The 18,575-nt window shown below is 43.7% G+C and overlaps 1 protein-coding gene across 4 annotated transcripts; it reads left to right on the forward strand.

Moving 5' to 3' along the window:
- The first annotated feature begins 1,104 nt into the window (after nt 1–1,104).
- Nucleotides 1,105–16,814, forward strand: Abhd13 (abhydrolase domain containing 13). Of its 4 annotated transcripts, none has more exons than XM_004858560.4 (3): nt 1,105–1,369; nt 2,917–3,037; nt 11,934–16,814. In XM_004858560.4, exon 3 carries the CDS (start codon nt 11,954–11,956, stop codon nt 12,965–12,967), a length of 1,014 nt encoding a protein of 337 aa, XP_004858617.1. In that variant the 5' UTR covers nt 1,105–1,369; nt 2,917–3,037; nt 11,934–11,953; the 3' UTR covers nt 12,968–16,814. The 4 variants fall into 4 exon arrangements, with proteins under 4 accessions (XP_004858617.1, XP_004858618.1, XP_004858616.1 ...); XM_004858561.4 differs by having other exon boundaries at nt 2,917–3,028; XM_087193109.1 differs by lacking the exon at nt 1,105–1,369 and adding an exon at nt 1,537–1,798.
- The last annotated feature ends 1,761 nt before the right edge of the window (nt 16,815–18,575 follow it).

The raw sequence follows: 18,575 nt of genomic DNA on the forward strand, positions 1-18,575 counted from the left end.
TGCACTGTGCAGAGCTGAGAATCAGTTCACAGTGCTAATCGACGTGGAACTCGGTCCTAGGGCTCCTCCAGCACAACACATTTTCTTTGCAATTGTAATTCACTAACATCTGCCGAATATTTGTCTGAAATTATCTGTGATGTTGTAAAGCCACAGGATTCTGTTTAATAAATAACATCTTCTCTAGCCTGCTCTTCGACTTATTTATCACGTTACTTTCGAGCAATGTTAGACGCTTCGGGACGCGTGTCTCTGTACATTTGTGTCTTGTTCAACACCTACTCAGCTCCTGCATTGTGAGATATTGGACTTTCCATTACTGGTAGGAGAATCGCGAGCTAGACAAACTCCCTCTTAATTCAAAGCCCAGTCGCTATCATGCTATTTTAAATTAAAAGAGAATTCTTAAGTGTCTTCTAGGGCTGCTGTAGTTATTACTTATATAAATGGAGTGTCCCGTCTCTATCTGGCAGCGAGATACATGTGTTTAATGACAATATACACTTAGGAAATTACCACCGTATATATAAACTAGGGAACTTAAAACGGAACGACCAAGGTAGGAAGGGGACTTCCATCTGTAAACGGTAAAGTCTGGTACGAAAGTGGTGGGCAGTGAAGCTATTGAGACTCTAGATTCCAAGGCCTCAGGAAAGCCTCTGATGTGTCCCTATGAACTGGTGTTTTTGCAAAAATTGAAAAAAACACAAACTTTTGCATTCTTTCCCTTTACAGAAACTTTCAGATTCGGGCCTGCAAGAGCCCCGGACGGTCCACTCTGATACAGGTGAAAAAGAAAAACAGGGCAGCGCTTTAAATTCTGGAATTCTGCTCACACCCTAACACCCAATCAGGGAGAAACCATTTCTTCTGTAAAAAGTGCGTCCTGAAGGGCGACCAGGAGGTCTCCCTGGGTCGGCCCTGGCCCTCCTGCCCCGGAAGTCTAGGGTTTGACGGGCAGGGTACGCAGGCTCCCGGAAGAGCTTGAGAAGCCAGGAGTCTCGCTCCGCGGGGCGGCGCCGGCCTGCGGCGCCGAGGTCTCTTTTCCGTCTCGGCCACCGTCGCACGACTCCGGGGGCGGTCTCTGCGCATGCCCCGGAGGCGGGCCGGGGCCGCTCCGGGAGGAAGGCGGGGAGCAGGTTATGTGGGAGGTGGCGGGGGCGCTTGCCGGCGACGCCGAGCGCGGGCCGGAAGTGGGGTCGCCGAGCGCCACGCCGCAAGAGCTCCGGCCAGACCGTGGCGACGGCCGCCGCGGCCCCTCGGCTGGCGGGGGACGATGAGGAGCGAGGGGAGTGGCGCGGGGCGACGCTACTGCGCGGCGCCCGGTTTCGTGGCCGCGGCCGACTGCGCAGCCCGCCCGCGACCCTGAGTGAGTGCGGCGGGGTCGGGGCCGGGGCCGGGGTCGGGGCCGGGGTCGGGCCCGGGCGGGCGCCGGCGGGCGGCTTCCGGGCTCGGGCGGCAGCGGTGTGCGCTCCCGGGCTGGAGCTCCGGGTCGTTCGCTCGCCGTTGCCCGCGAGCGAACCCGGGATCCTTCGCCATCGGCCTCCCCGCCCACGCCGCGGAGGAGTCGCCGAGGAGCAGCCGGCCGCGTCTTCTCGGGAAAGCAGAGCCGCGAGCTCCGCGGGCGAAGTCCGTTTCTGCTGAGCGTTTTTGTCTGCGTTTCGAGCAAAATGCGTTACCAGTGGTGTCCGCCGAGGTGTCCTAACCGAGGATGAGCGGCGTTCAGCAGCCCTCCTCCACGATGGTCTTTAACAGTAACAGAATAGAAGGGGCCAGCCCGAGAGCTTTACGTTCACAGGTCTGGTTTTCATCAGACTTATTTCGGCATGCATTGATTACATATCCTCGATTGAAATATTAAATTATTTCCCACTGGGTAGAAGTCATGGTTGTCACATCTGGTATCATTATCCTACTCAAGACGTCAACTGCTCAGTAGTTATTAGTAGAGGCCCCAGGCGCCTCTGTTTGGTGAAAATACAGAGTTGAACGCGAGGAAGTCGCTGTTACAGGGAACTCGGCCCTCCCTATAGGCAGGTTAATTACACTGCAATCTGCAGCAGGTGCCCCACGTAAGTTAGCACAGTCCACAGAAGAGGGGACGATTGGTGGTAGGGGTCAAGAAAAACTTTCTCCAGGGCCTACCACCAGAGCTTGACTTTGACAGAAAAATAAGGAATTGCTCTAATTATTTCCGTGTGAAAACAGCAGCCTCCAGTGAGTCATTTCCATTATTTAGGCCAAGTCTAGCAGGACTCCTAATTGTATTTACTTTACCTTACTCTGGTAGGCAATAAAATACATTTTGTCACGTAGCCGTAGCTTCATTTATTAGCACACTATTACGTCTGATCGCGGCAGTATTTCCATGCAGTGTTTCTCCTTTTACCTACGAAGAAATACATATTTAGAGAGGCTAAAGGAGCTGGCCGAAGCTACCTAGCCATTAACAGACCACGCCCCAAAGAGGCTCCTTTCCGCTGTGCCACCGGTCATTAATTTGAAATGAGGAAAGCAGACTGTCTTCTGCACTCTGCCTGCAGGTCGCTCTGGGCCCGTGTCCACGTCGGGCACGCGGAGGACTCGTTGCCCTCCGAGTTAGGAGTGTATCCGAGCCACGTCGTCCTGGGCAGAGGGTGTGACTTAGTATAGTACAGAAAACTCAGCCCTCTCGTGCTTCTCGGGGGCATTCTTTCTGTTTCTGTGTTTCCATTAATCTAGAACTCATTTAATTATTTCTCGGAGGTTCTAAAATCTTGCTAGTTCTTCTTTGGTCCCTTCAGGAAATTCTGAGGTCCGCAAACATCCTTTTCTGAGCAGATCTTAAAAAAGGCTTTAGTTCTTCTAGTTAAGTTTTTTTTCTTTAAATGGGAGACTTCATACTACAGTACTGCATTTTATGTTACTGTTCCACAGGTCTGAAACTGTAAAACCAGGACCTTCTGCCGAAATCCCTTGGGATGGTGGAATTCTTTTCACGTCGTGAACTACACGTGTTTAGGAGCTCTCCGGAGATTCCAACAACTCCGTAACGCTGGTTTAGTATAAGAAAATAAATTCCAAGTTTCACCTGTCTAGATTATAGGTTACATTTTTAAAACATTACCCAGTCATAAATTGTAAACCAACTGAATTTCACTAGTCTGAATTCTAGAATCAGCATTTACATTTTTGATTTGGGGGCTTTCTTCTTGTTGCTTACCATATTCTCCCAGATATTTATAATACCCAGGTGTGATTGGTTCCCATAGTGATAATCTGTCATCTTTGTTTTTGTCAAAAATGACCATATTGCCAAGTCTTTAATGTTTCAAGAAGGCAGAAAGTACAGAAATGTTTCTAAGTTGCTGCCTAGTAGTATAAGTTTGAGGGATCTGCTCCTGCCCATTTAGAATGCGCTGCTGAACCATTCATTTCCCCCATCTCTCCAGAGGCAGTTACTGCTCATTTGTCCCGTGGGACTATTAATGCACACTTTCTCATTATTGATGCGTGTGGGTAACCATCAGGGAAATAGTAATTCATTCTGTGGTGTCTCTGACACACTGAAGCAGCAGTCTGTTTCCACTGCAGCCCTGCGGCTGGTGCAGTTGCTTGACTCGCCCGTGCTTCGCAGAAAGGGAGGCGCATTGGTGTAAGGAGGCTGAATCTGAGCTCTGTGGCTTGGGCCACGACTGGGAGGTGTAGATCCCGAGTGCCCGCCGAGCATGCGGGTCCCCGTTGTCCCATGTGACCTGTGGTCCTGCTTTCCCCTCTTCGCGGGGCCTGCGTGTTGCGCTCTCTCGTAGGTCGTGTACACTGTTCAGTGGTGAGTGGCACTCACTTTACGACATTTCTGAAATTATCCACTGAAGAAAAACTGAAGGACCTTTAAAAATGATAGTACTTATATTAAGACTTCTTACTTGTCCTTATAATTATGTAGTCCTTCGTTAAATTGTCTTGGGGGATTTCATATATAATTCATACATAGGTAAACCATTTGTATCTTTCAAACATCTTTTGGTTTGTAAAACATCGTTGAATATATACTGTGCAGCACAGTGTACTTTTACAGTTAAAACATTAGAATAATTATTTCATGGTGTGGAAGCGCCAACATTTATAAAATATGTGACTTTTTTCTGTGGTGGAATAATACATCCGCCTAGTTTGGTCTTCTAGTTATTAGGTCGGTGATAAAGTGCATACAGCTCCTGCAGTTTGTGTTTTAATTCTTGATGTAAGTTGCATCTTTACTTTTAAATTGTGGATAGACTATTACTGGGTAAAGAACCTTAAATGTATTTATAATATGCACAGAGGACTTCAAAAATTGTAGAATGTCATTCTTAATTTGAAGGGACAGGTTTCTGGGGAAAGACAGTTAAAGTTACAGAGTTAGACTGTGTAAAACAGTGGTTCTCAGACTTTTTGGTCTTAGGACCCTTTTACATTTTAAAAACTTACTCAGAATTTCTTATGTAGATCATCTAGATGTTTTATTAAAAAGTAAAGCTATAAGTTTATAAAATAATAGTAATAAAGCCCATTGTATATTAATATACATAACATTTTGTGTGAAGCAACTAATTGCAAAAATAAGACTGGCATTGTTTAACATTTTTAAATAAGTAAGTTTAATATCTGCTTAATAGAACAGGCAGATTATCGTGTTTCTGCACTCAGGCTCTTTTAAGTGAAACCTGAGGGAAAGTAGGCTCGGGCCAGGCTGTGTTTGGGTATGGAGGGTTATTGTGCCCGCTCTCCCCGAAACTGATGCTCGGAAGAGGGCCTTCCTCAGGCCGTGCACCGGCCCCCAGCCGTGCCGTGCCTGAGACTGACTCACACCCTGGGTGCCTTCTGGGGACGGGCACGGTGTCCTCGCTCACAGGCCTCAATGGTGACACCACCCTTCATCAGCGGTTAGATTTGCTCTACTTAGTTGTGCGGATTCTTCCACAGGGTGAAACATTTGATACATTATGAAAAGTCAGATTTCTTAATGTCACCACTGCCACCCGAGTGCTATCAAAAGACCCAGCTGCCGGGGAGTGATTGGAAGCTTCATTCCCTTCCCAGGAATGTTGGTGACACTCAAGTCTGAATGACCGTAGTTTGTCAAGTGTCTTTTTCAAAATTAAAATACTGTCACTGAAAAAATGCAGCGAATTCTGCTTCCTATTCAAATGTATCTTAAGGCACAGCACAGGTCCCATTATGTCAGGTAATGTGTTCAAAAGATAGGTACTTGTTGGTTGAGTACAGGTAAAGGAATCATTGTTGCCGCTGCTTCCCCGCTGTTCCTAAGTGAAGCTGGCTTTTCTCCCCCCTCCTGTGAGCTTGTGCTGCTAAAGAGTACTGTGCTCTTGCATGTTAATGCTACTGCCTTGATTCCTGCGCTTCACCCATCCTTGCTTGTGCACCATTAGTACACAGGTCAGGAGGTGAGAAGGGAAATGTGTGTACGACGGTGATCTGGACCCCTGGAGAGGGTCTAGAGGACCTCCAGGAGGCTGCGGCCACCTCTTGAGGACCATTGGCAAAAGCTGAGCACAAGCCTCAGACCTGTACTCCCAGGGCTCTGTGAGCCTGAGGCAGGAACAGTGAGTCCGAGCCCAGCCTGTGCAGGTTAGCAACTTGCTTAGGGCCAAAGGGCTCAAAATAAGAGAGCTGAGCGTGTCGTTCTGGAAAGGCCCAGCAGTCCGTACTACTTGATAATCTAAAAGAGGGCCTTAAAGTGTGTCAAGTTTCATTGCTCTGATTTTTTCTGCACCATCCTTGTCAAGCATGTATGTTGATTATGCAAAATACTTCCAGTTCCTGTGAAGAGTTGTGCTAAATAATTAAAAATAAGTGACTGGTTGGTAGAAAGTAAGAGATTCTTAGCCCTGGAGTTACCCTTTGTCCTGGTTTTTGAAAGTTTGCTTAAGTTTTCACTTGGTTTCTGTAAATGGTTGAGCCTGATGAGGTCCAGCTAGATGATTAAAGGCGTTGTGAGGACACATAGCTAAGGTTTCGCTTCCCTGTGCCGTACTTAAGGGCAGCTGTGCTCTTTCTTTGGCGCAGTCTCCTCTAGCTGAGTGCGGCCGTATCGCTCGTGTGTTTTCCAGGCCGGCTCACCAGTGCGGAGTAGCTTGTGAGCCGCAGGAGGGCAAGGCCTGTGGTACGCTTATCTGTCATCTCTAGTTAGCCCGCTCTTCCTGCGCACAAGGTTCACATCGCTGGTGTCTGCACTGTGATTTGTGGCATCGTCTTAGCCTTGAAGTAGGAGAGTAGGATGTGCTGGAATGAGATGACCGCCAGCTTGGAAGAGGCCAGCAAGCTGACGCTGAGGCCCTGCAGTGCTACAGGCTGGGCTGATGGCTCCCCTAGGGCCTGCAGGAGGACTCTGAGGGCTAGGCCTGAAGGGGAGGCGTAACTGCAGTATTGAGTGCTATTTTTTTACACCTGAGATGCTTTGTGGACAGGGGCAGTGCCTGGCTCGGCTTGCTTGGTGACTTATTCAGCCAGCACTGCTGGTCACCATGCTTACAGTTTCAGATCATTCTCTTGTGCAGTTTTATATTGGTTATCGCACGCCCGTGATGAGCTTAAAGGCGGAAGCATACAGAACACTGGAGGTGACTGTCCCACCTTGCATGTCAAGGGCATCGGGATCAGAGTTCTCCACACTGTATCAGGGTGTTGCTGAAGTCTGACGTGGATAGTTCAGAACCATTCTTTTAAAAGGAGAACAATCATTGTATCTAATCTATTTTATAAAGACTAGTCATGCTTTCAATAGATTAGTTCTTTTACATTTATTTTATTTATTTATTTATTTTTTTTTTTTGTACTGGGGATGAACTCCCGTCCTTGTGCTTGCACGGCAGGTGGCGAAACCACTGAGCTAAATCCCCGGCCTCTTTTGCATTTTTTAAAAAAATGATTAGCACATGTTAGTTAGCAAAACGTGAAGTTTACGTTCATCTAAGGGCAAGGGCGTAGGTCCAGGCGGGTATAAACACACCTTGATTCTTTCCAATAGGTTACATTTTACTCCACATATTATATATTGAGCCTCAAAATCAAACCCATGCTTTTTAAAACTGTAGGTGCTTACGCATCATGCTTTTTGTTCCTAATCAGCACAGGGCATACAAGATGTCCGGGGACAAGGAGATGAGTTTGAGATGCCAGGAACCCTCAGGCCCTCAAGACGGGGTGCAGAGGAAGCGAAGACCCAAGCAGTTTGGGCAGCGGCCACGGGTGGGGCCTGGAGAAAGTGAACCTGGCACTGGAGCACAGTGAAGGCCCTGGGGAGCAGGCCTGCGTGGCTCACCGCTGAGAGGCTTCCTGCACTCTCTTGGCCTGCAGCCGGGGGTGGGGCTGTGGCGAGACAGTGCGCGATGACACTGAGGGCCTGGCAGAGGGCACTGCTCCTTCCTGGGGCTGGAAGCAGAGTGAGGAGGTGTCCCGGCCACGGCCCCCAGTGTCCTGCAGGGACCCAGCTTCCTCTGACTGGAGAGGAGACCAAGCCTTTAGGACAGAGGCCCATGGGGAGCGAGTCTGATCCAGCCGAAACAGAGTAACCCAGAAGGCTGGGGACGTGACCTTGGGCAGTGCCTGGCCAGGGAGGGAGGCAGGAGAGAGACAGGAGTTGGTTTACGTCTGTGTCAGTGCTGAGGAGGAGGCTCCATGTGCTGCAATAGCAGCTGAGATGTGCTCTTCACTAGCGCTCACTCATCCCAGCTTCGGGAAGTGGTTAAGATGCTACGGAGGAGACAAGCCACAGATGGATGAGTTTTAGATTAGACACACAAAAGCCAGGGGTGGTGGTGTATACCCACAATCCCAGCACCCGGGAGGCTGAGGCAGGAGGATTGCTGCAAGTCTGAGGCCAGACTAGGCTCCATAGTGAGTTCAGGGTCAGCCTGAACTACATAACTGTCTCAGAAAACCCAACAAAATAAAATAGATTTGACATGAAAGATTGGGTCTGGTATCATGGCACAGGCAAATTTGAGACATACAGATAAATCAGAATTCATTTAAAATATAGGCAAGTTAAAATTACATATTCAGTAACGATGTGGAAGGAAAATGAAAGGGGACAGGTTCTTAGTTGACTATAGGTCTGTTCTTCATGGAACAGTCAAAGAGCTTTGATAGAATTGTGTACAGTATTTTAAACTTGGATTTTCTCTTGTTTATGATGCTGAGATGTTAGTAGCAAATGTGTATCGGCATGCAGAAGAGCCTGATGCCCCTCCTCTCCTGTGACACTGCATACTGTTTTACCACGTCGGACACACTTTAAGGGACGGCAGCCTGCCTTCCTCCTCCTGCGTCACTGCACCTGGACGCCACACTCACAGAGCCCAGTGCCCTGCCGAGCGCCCTCTGCTCCACGGAAAGAGGGGTGGGAACCCGGCCTGTCAGCTGCAAGCCTGTTTTGTGCAGGTCTAGTGCAAAGATGGCACACAACGGGGTGGGTTGGAGCCCCCGTATCCACTCTGCTTCTCAACACAACAGGACATTTGGTCACGGCACAGGGGCACCGCGTCTGGCACTCAGCAACGGACACACTGATTACGAGTCACCTCCCATTCAGCAAAACCCGGTGTGAGCTTCCCCGGCCCTCACTGTCCCTGTGATCCAGATGTGGCTCGCCAATGGGTGTCTTCCTTTTCTCTAAAAACTGTGCTGCTTAGAAGCACAGCTGGGGTTTCCAGGGAAACTGCTGGAAGGTTAGCCAGGGTCATTCCTAGTAGGGAAAAGGGCAGGTTTTGTAACCCTCTAGCCTAGTTTGTTGCAAACTGCAGTACACAGAAAACTCACGACGGACGTGCTGGCTGTAGGAGCTCTGCAGTCGAATTTTAGAGCCGGCGATTATTTTCTTTGAACATCTGGATGTGTACACAGTTGTTAATGCACCTCAACAGATGGCTCAGGACTGGTGCTTTGCGGTTAGTGCATTAAAAGATCCTGTGCACCCTAAGTCTGCGTGTATCAGTTCTCAGAGCATCCTTGAAGCGGAGGTAGGATGCAGTGAAAAGGGAACGGATTGACACACGGTCAATGAAAATAAGGCCTCTGTGAGTGGAGGTCTTGTGACCCACCAGCGCGTGAGAGCACCCTAGGAGGAGGGCCCCGGCATGCACCTGGCCACGTTCACTAACTGGATCCTAAACTGGAGCGCCTGTTGTCCTTCCTGCTTCATGGAGAGCACCTCGTCGTGAGAGTGTGTTTATCACACAGTCCTTTAACGTGGCCATTTGGGGGTGTTTCCTGGAAAACTCTAATTTTATTTTTCACACAAATTTTGCACACAAACACGCGAGCTTTTCTGGCGTGACATCCAAAACATATATGCCCACTGCTGTGTGTTTCCTCAGACAGCAGTAATTCAGCTCTGTCACTGGGTTTTTTGTGTCTGAAGCATTTTAGTCCTGAGCACCTATAGCCATTAGGGATCCTGGAGTGAAGAGAGAAATCCACCTCTGGCCTTACAAATCTAAATTCAGTGTTGTAGAATGAAATTGGAAATGACATAGGCTGCTAAAAGAAAAATAATTTTCAAAATTTAGTAGCTGAAAATTTTAACTATATAGATTTAATAATTACAGATGTAAATATAAATTTTGAATTTCAAAATATGTTTTTATCTGTTTTTTTTAGCTTTATATTTGTAGTTGCATTAGTTTTTTAAATAAGCACTTTGCCTTGAAAACCAAGTTACCTTGTCTGTCATTATCCAGGTAAAGGAACACTTCTTACTCTGTTGAAAGAACATTGATTCAGACAGGAAGTGGTGATAAAGACTGAGTCAGCAAAGACTCAGGATGCTGTGATGTTACTGTGCTTTTCCTGCTGTGTCACCAAATAAATGATGTTTGAGTTACTCATCTTTGATACTTCTGTCAGTGACTGGCTTAGCTATAAGAAAAATATGATCTTGACATTTTCAATACAGAAATGTCTTACAGTATTATCTTACCAGATGTTGCAGTGCTGACATTGCGTGTGTGCCTGTGAACATGTGCACACACCACACACACATACACACACACACACACACACACACACATATACACACACACACACGAATGAATGACCCCAAACCTTTTAATCCCAATCATTGCACCAAAATTGATTATTTTATTTTGGTATGTGATGTTCTTGCTATTTCTCGCATTTTCCTAACACAGCTTCTAGGCACAAACCAAAATCATTCAGATATATTTACACTTTAAACAACACCAACAAAAGAAACACTAGATGGGCCATCTAGGTGACCAGATAACCTTGAGACTGCTCTGCTAGAGGGCAGGCACACAAGCACTATGCTTTGACAGGTAAGGATGGCAGATTATAAAACAAATAATTCAGCACAGCAGGGTTATTATTTGGCTCCTGAAATGTAATGCCTTCAGTCTAATTTTCACCAGGTTTAATTTTCTTTTCAGGCCTGGGTTTTTGCTTGAATCTCTGCTTGCCTTTGTCGATAGAGTGTAGATAGTGCCCCTGCAGTAACTACTGCTGCCGCTGGGTGGCAATGTTGATCTCTGGGCGTCCTCAGAAGTTTCATTTAAATAGGAATTCACATATGAAAGTCTAGGTTTTGTGAAATAATAGCAAAAAGCCAAATTTATTAAATCATCTGACTCATTCCTTTAATAACCAATAACCAACCTACTTTGTTTTAGTCCTTTTGTATCTACTAAAATACCGTATTTATCTGCTTACAGTATATAATAAAATTTTTTAAATCAGTCATTAACGATTATCTGTTGCAGTTAAAGTAGTTTCCTCAGGTAGTTTCGTTAGTGTGTAAAGGGGACTTAGTGTTAAGGGTCTTGTAAATAAGCACATGTGGATGAATAGTGCATCGGGAAACTTGCAGGCTATTTCGGGGTGACGTTTTAGGACAACAGGCATAAACTTTGTGATAAACTTGGTGATATCTATGATAACTTTTTTCTTTATGTCATTTATATATTGTAATCTTTTTTAAATGTCTGAATAGTTCATTTTTGCTTCATGTATCTCAGTCAAGGCTCTGCATTCTCTGTTCTCAGAATTTCTGTGCATTTGTTTCACACTTGTCCCCAGGCATCTCTCATGGTCACGTCACAGTGATCTGTCACACTCAGCCCTAAGCATTGTCTGTCATCACATCCCAGCAGCCTGCATCACACTTAGCCCCAGGCACCGCCTGTCATCACGTGGCAGGGCTCTGCCGACCCAGTGGGGTAAAACTTCAGCAGGGATTATGTGAAAGATGCTGAATAGCTCAGGAGGCCGGCGATCTGAAATGTACTTTAAGTTGGATGTGAAAAACAAATTAGCTTATTAAACTTTTTTCCTTAAAGATAGTGTAATTTTGGAATCTAAAATTATTCAAGCTTGTGAAAACTTCAGCTACCAGGGAAGTATTATTATTTTGTGCCCTAGTTTGTTTAGTCATATATTTTTCTATAATGTGGAAATTGAAATTAACAATACATTCTAATGAATTGGTCTTGCTAGAATAGAATTCATTAGCTGCCTTTCCATGGCTCAGCATCAGGTGTACTGTGAGCTTGGAATTGCATTTCTTTGCCTCCTAACTCTTCTCCTTGGGATAATGCCAAATCTTTGTTGGCTCTTGAGTCTCTATCTCTGCGTAGTAAAATTGGGAATGGCGCCAGCTTATTTTTCTGTCAGATCAGTGGGAATGCCCGAATGCAAGTACCTGGCAGAAAATAAACACTTTTAGAAAAATGAATGAATTTAGAGTATCTTTATGTTTCATAAACGTGGCTTTGGAATGATACAGGAGACTGATCAGTGTGAGCAGAAGGGTGAGGACATTAAGCAACATTGTCAAGGGAGAGTGGTGTAGGCTCCAGGAATGCTGCGTTTGTTACATCGTGTACCTCACTTTACACACACTAACGCGTGCTGTCGGTCTTTCTGTCTTTCTCTAGGGGACTTTCGGAGAGCGATCATGGAAAAGTCCTGGATGCTGTGGAACTTCATCGAAAGATGGCTGATAGCCTTGGCTTCCTGGTCTTGGGCTCTCTGCCGCATTTCTCTCTTACCGTTAATAGTGACTTTTCATCTGTACGGAGGCATTATCTTACTTTCGTTAATATTCGTGTCAATAGCAGGTATTCTCTATAAATTCCAGGATGTGTTGCTTTATTTCCCAGAACAGCCATCCTCTTCACGCCTTTATGTCCCCATGCCCACAGGCATTCCACATGAAAACATTTTCATCAGAACCAAAGATGGAGTACGACTGAATCTTATTTTGATAAGATACACTGGAGACAGTTCGCCCTACTCCCCAACTATAATTTATTTTCACGGGAATGCAGGTAACATAGGGCACAGGTTACCAAACGCATTGCTCATGTTGGTTAACCTCAAAGTGCATCTTCTGCTGGTTGATTATCGAGGATACGGAAAAAGCGAAGGGGAAGCCAGTGAAGAAGGACTCTGCTTAGATTCGGAAGCTGTGCTTGACTATGTGATGACCAGACCCGACATTGATAAAACGAAAGTTTTTCTTTTTGGCCGTTCCTTGGGGGGGGCGGTGGCTATTCATTTGGCTTCTGAAAATTCACATAGGGTTTCAGCCATTGTGGTGGAGAACACGTTTTTAAGCATACCGCATATGGCCAGCACTTTATTTTCCTTCATCCCAATGCGTTACCTCCCTTTGTGGTGCTACAAAAACAAATTTTTGTCCTACAGAAAAATTTCTCAGTGCAGAATGCCTTCGCTTTTCATCTCCGGGCTCTCTGACCAGTTAATCCCGTCAGTGATGATGAAGCAGCTCTATGAGCTCTCCCCAGCTCGGACTAAGAGACTGGCCATTTTTCCGGACGGGACTCACAATGACACGTGGCAGTGCCAAGGTTACTTCACTGCGTTTGAGCAGTTCATCAGGGAAGTCGTCAAGAGTCACTCTCCTGAGGAAGTGCCGAAAACTTCATCCAATGTGACGATTATATAGTGTCTCTCTTGGGCTGATGCGTTGTATTTTAATTTGTGCAGAAGGGTAAAGAATGTTCCTTCCCAGAAGCGCGTTATGTTTTACTTGTCTGAAAGTGACATTAAACTTAAAAAGCACCACGGTGCCCCTTTATGGTGATCCAGATCGCTTTTTACATGTGAAGAACTATAATTCTTGGGGTTCTTTCATACATTTTCATCAAAACTTTGAATGTGGGTGTGTATCCATAATTTTAGTTTAATATGTCAGTGTAATAGAGATTATTCAAAAGTCTCTTGTTGCTTAAGTGGTATAATCTGCTACACTTAGGTGCATAGCTGGGTGTGGAAGGCGATGTGTAAACAAGAAACCTTTGGGTGTAATTCCTTTAGTAAATACTGGGACAATCATGGTAAGCAAACTTAGTTCTATAACTGTATTTTTCACCTTACAAGTTAAAATGAAATGCATGATGGTATTTTATTCTTGACTTATGCAATGCAGCATTTTTAATGTAAATAGCACTGGTCATAGCCCAATGTATATGGGTACCTGGGTTATATCTATTTTTATGTAAACTATTTTGGTTTTGGCAGGAAATGAAATGAGGCCTGTGCGCAGGTTGCCATTAAATTTGTTCTGGTGAATGCTGAGATCCTGCTTTTTCTTACAAATAAAGGGGACCCTGTTTTCCAATATAAATGTACCATGTTTCTTAGGAGATGCAGTCTGGATCATTGCAGATAGAAACCGAAACTTAGAATTTATTGCAGCTTTCTGTGCACATTTTTAACATTTGTAATTTTGATGGCAAAGAGAATTTTAGCTTCTGTGAGTTTTGTAAGTCTCCAGCTAAATCGCTAGTAGGGGTCATAGTGAAAAACTTGCTTAAGACTTCAGTTAGGGAGACTTATTACATGCCTGTGCATACCATTTCAGCAATTCTCACATTTGACTTTTAAATTCCAGTACCTAGGATATTCCTAACCCATGAAAGGCCAAGAGAACATTTATTGGACTTTTTGAAGATAAATAAAAGTTACAAAACAAAAGAATGTGGTTAGCTTAATGTTCCATTTGCTATGAACTAGAGCTACATCAAAAGACAGCTTTAGAAAGTCTTATATTTTTGTGTTTGAATTTTTTACATGTGAGAATGAAGGAAGTCTAGAGCTTTTTGGCACAACTTATGACCACATCTAACAATTAAATGGCTATAGGTGGGAAGTATTTAGATACACAGAAAAGTAAGAAAAATCTTACAAAGAGAAGTCCCTTAAACCTTGAAGGATTTACCTTAATAAAATATGAGCTACAAGGTAGAATTGTGCCAGGTTGTTTCAAGCAGACTTCAAAACCTGGGTGTCACTGAGCTCTGCATTATGATGTCCGCGCTAACGTGATATCTTAATATTTTAGCTGTCTTTGTTGGGTTTCTGCAGGCAGCTAGAGCAGAGAAACAAGGAGTCAGTAATCTTGACCTTAATTTAAAACTTTTTCTGTGGAGGTAGGGCTAGAAATACTTTTGCCAAATAGCATCTTTATCATTCACTTTATGCTAGTATTTAGAAAAAAATAAATTATAACAAGAATAATTTCTAAAGATTAATGGTTTTCTATAAATTATTAATTGTAAAAAGTCTTTTTAAAAAGAGTTGGTAATGCATATCATGGAAGGTGTATTTTGTATGTATAAATTCACAACAATTAAAGGCTACTTTTTATCTTGTCAACATTGCTATGTGGAATGACTGGTAAATAGTAATGTATTAAAAAACCCTAACAACAAAATGTATATTTAGACATGAGCTTTCTTGGCACACATACTTGTATCAGTTTTTAAAGTTTACAAAATACTGTTACGTTTTCACAGATCATTTAGTCCCCAGCACTGTGGAAGGATTTATCAACTTCAGTTGTAAACATGCTGATGAAGTATAGAATCTTCCTCTTTGTCAGCATTACTTTATGCTGCTTTTTTCTCTCCCCCCCCCGCTCCAGGCTTGAGGCTTATGATCCTGTTCCCCCTTTTCTTTTAAGCCAGAACTTCAGAAGTTGTAGAGCACTGTGTTTTTCACTCTCCACCTTCATTCTCCTCTTCAGGGCCTCTGCCTCTGCTGCCTTCTGTGTTTGAGGCTTTCCTGAGAGGAGCAGGTGGAAAGCAAGTTCATGCTTCAGGGCCTTGAAGCCCATGGCTTAATGTTTGAAAGCATCTCTGATTTTGCGGTCGGGGCATTTGGTCTTGGTACAGCATGACTCCTGTATGAGTCACACCTGTGTGCCAGCCTGTCTCTAGTTGGAAGGGAAGTGTATCCGTCTGGATTGCTGATCTGTGGCCCATTTATACAGCAACAGCCAGAGAAGTTCCTAAGTGAATTGTAAATTATTAAGCTACTATCAATTTAGAAATACTAAGATCTTAAATATGACAAGATAAACTCATTGAGGAAAAAAATCCATTATTTTGAAGACAATTATGGGGGGCAGAGAAGACTGATTTTTTTAAAAGGAGCTAAAAGTGCTACCAACTAAGGGAGAAAATAATTCGTAACCAGTAAAACAATACTAATAGCATAGAAACAACCAGACGAGAAATGTGAGGTAGCCAGCCTTAGGAGGAGTGACCGGTGAAATTGGTGAAAAGATAACTGCAGAACAGCTTTGCACGCAAAGCCTTTCTAACAAGGGGAGTGACTGAGGATCTGCCATTGCATCTACCTTATGGCTTTGCAGTTAGGTAACACGATCGTTTCACTAAGTACTGTTCCGAATTTTGTCACGGAGAAGCTTAAATTTGTGATGAGCTGTAATTACACAACTCAGCTGTGGCAGTGTGTCACTGGAGTAGGTAGAGTGCAGTGCTTATTTCTGAGAATTCCTACCATCTGATGTTTATTCACTCCTCTGTTAAGATTCGGCTTGGGTGCGTGTCGGTTTGGTGGAATGAAGAATGAAGGCCGTATTTGTTGGATTTCATGTAAATGATCTTGCAAGCCTAAGCAGCATGGTGGTTTGTGTCTGTGACTCCTTTCCCTCCTCAGGGTGGGAGTGAATACATGATCTGTGAGAAGGATGCTGCAGGAGTCACTTTTTCCTTTTGGTCATGCTTCAGACACTGAAATCCTCCGTTCATCTTCCTCTCCTTTTTCCTATTGTGTTTGATAATTGTGGAATAACAACTGTGAAAGGAAAAATTAGTTACAAGTAACCCTTTTGGATTATTCACTTAAATTTGTGTATTTTCATATTACTCAGGTAAAGTTGGAAATGACAGAGCACAGACATCTATTTTTAAAACTGATAGAGTAGAAAATGGAAAGTACTTCTGTTTATTCTTCCTGCCATATGCACACATCACCTTAGCTAGTCAGAAATAATAATATATTCATTTGTATGATGAAATAAATAGTTGTCGTAATTCTAGTGGATACATTTTTGCCAAGTGGCACAAATATACCTCCATTTATATTTTGTATCTTAAAAATGTAGTTTAAAAATAGGACTGTATAAGCGCCACTTTTTTACAAAAAGTGCCGTATATACATATTTAACGGGTGTGTGTTGAACATAATTTATAGTATAATTTCTGTCAGTACAGCATATACTGAAAATTCAAGTTTTCAACATACCCAAGTACATTCAGGATAAAGTAAATTGATCAAACCTAATAATGTAAATCACTTGTTATTTGTCATATTTTATTTGAAATCGTAATACAGTTTTATAACTCAGATTTGAATGTCATCATACATTGTATGCTGTCCATGGCAAGCAAACATTTACATTTTTTTTTACTATAAATTTCTTTTAAAATATACTTTGTATTTTCTGTAGTGACATATGCAATAAATTGATACATTAAAAGTTTGATTAATGTCAAAACAGTTTGTATTCAATCTTTTAAAAATTTTTCTGTTATTGTGAAATCTATCATAGGACATTAAAGTTTCTTCTAATTGTTAAAATTCCCGAGTTTGCACTGAAGTGAATTTGATTCTACTAATGGTGTGGATAAAAAGTAGAATTTAGGTTTGTATTTCCTTCACCAAAAAAATCCTTCATTCATTTAATATAAGCTATTATCAAAAATATTTTATTTATCTAAAACGGCCAATGATTGCATCCCAAAGTATTTCTTTATTTGAATCTAGGCTCAAATAGATTTAACTGTCATAGTCCTGTTGCCTTCAGATTTGGTAAAGTGCTTTTTCAAAAAAATTCTGTTTTTTCCCCCTCTGTATGATTTCAGTATTGGTTAATGTTAGTGCTACTGACTTAGCCTTTAAGGGCCGAATCTAACCCTTGGCCAACAGGAAATGGTCCCTGGAAGTGGGAAGGAGCAGGTCATACTGCAGACCTTGGGTCTGGTCTGCAGCACAACAACTGAGCCCGAGGTAGAATAGATTTTCTCTACACATTCCCATTTCACTGTCCATCTCTTCCTTTACATGTTGCTGCTTCCTGAAAAATAAGGTAGATCTAGTTAGAGAATATAACTTTGGTCTCAACTGGGAGGAAGGGCTGGAGGAGAGGCTTTGTGAAACCCTACAAATCCAGGGCCTGGGTGTGGAAGGTGTTGATGTCACTGAGTCCTCGATGCAAACCTTGGGTTAACCTGTGGCCTCATTATATCAGACCCAGGCTCAGGCCCAGTAAAGCCCTCGGGGTCCCCCTGAGGGGAAGCCAGATTTTCACCTAGACTTCTGATTCTTAATGTTAACGATCCACTTGCTCATTCACTCAGCAAAACAATTTGGAAATTTTTCTTCATGTTGCTGTAGAATTGAAATGCTGAAATGGAATTGAAAGTGGACTCTGAGATCATTCCCGAGGAATTGCTCTGAAGAACTTCCATGAATGCAGTAAATGACATTTCCTTCAAAGCAGTTAAGTTTTCCTGCAGGAAAAGCTAGATGTTAACCTCACAAGCCTTGTACTCTTTCCTTGGCTTTATAAATAACCATGGCTCAAAAAATCCTAGATCTTCAAGTTATTGCTGGTACTTTTGAAACTCGCCTTTCTTTCCCAGTTAGGGAAAATCTCAGTAGATCTACAGTAGATACATCCCAGGAGATAAAAGAGTGACTTCTCTCCAGAGGGGCTTTGACGCATGGCTGAGTTCAAGGCTCCTTATGCAGTGACTGCGTGCTTCCAAACAGAACAGGTTGGACTAGGAGGGGTGAGCAAGGGAGAAGCGCAGCATCTAGGGACATCAGGGAAGTGTTATGGACACCTAGCTCTCCGGCGCATCATCTCATGCCTGATGCTTTAGCTGGAGAGCGGCTGCTTTTCCACCTCTCAAGGGTTCTGAGTCTCAGACACATTCATGGTAGCTCCAAGCAACACTTTTCTCTCCTTGCTGAATACCCATTTTTGCACTTGATACTTGTTATATTCAGTTTAGTTCCTTATTACATACTCTTGTTTTCCTTTTGTGTGTCTTGCTCCTCCAACAAGCCAAACTCTGACAGCACTATCCTGATTCTTTTCTGTCTTATCTAGCACTTAGCACAGTGCTAAGAAATTCATACTCATCAACTGTAAAGTTGGTCCAAACTTTCCTCTTTAAGAAGAAATGGAGACCATTACTATATTTAAGGTATGTATATGTTTACTTAGTTACGACTAA

Source organism: Heterocephalus glaber, unplaced genomic scaffold (assembly GCF_053883595.1).
Source record: "Heterocephalus glaber isolate CG9 unplaced genomic scaffold, H.glaber_assembly_v1.0 deba00001579, whole genome shotgun sequence".
NCBI lineage: Eukaryota > Metazoa > Chordata > Mammalia > Rodentia > Bathyergidae > Heterocephalus > Heterocephalus glaber.

Excerpts from the sequence above, each read along its gene's own strand:
- Abhd13 (XM_004858560.4), top strand. The coding sequence starts at position 11,954 with ATGGAAAAGTCCTGGATGCTGTGGAACTTCATCGAAAGATGGCTGATA.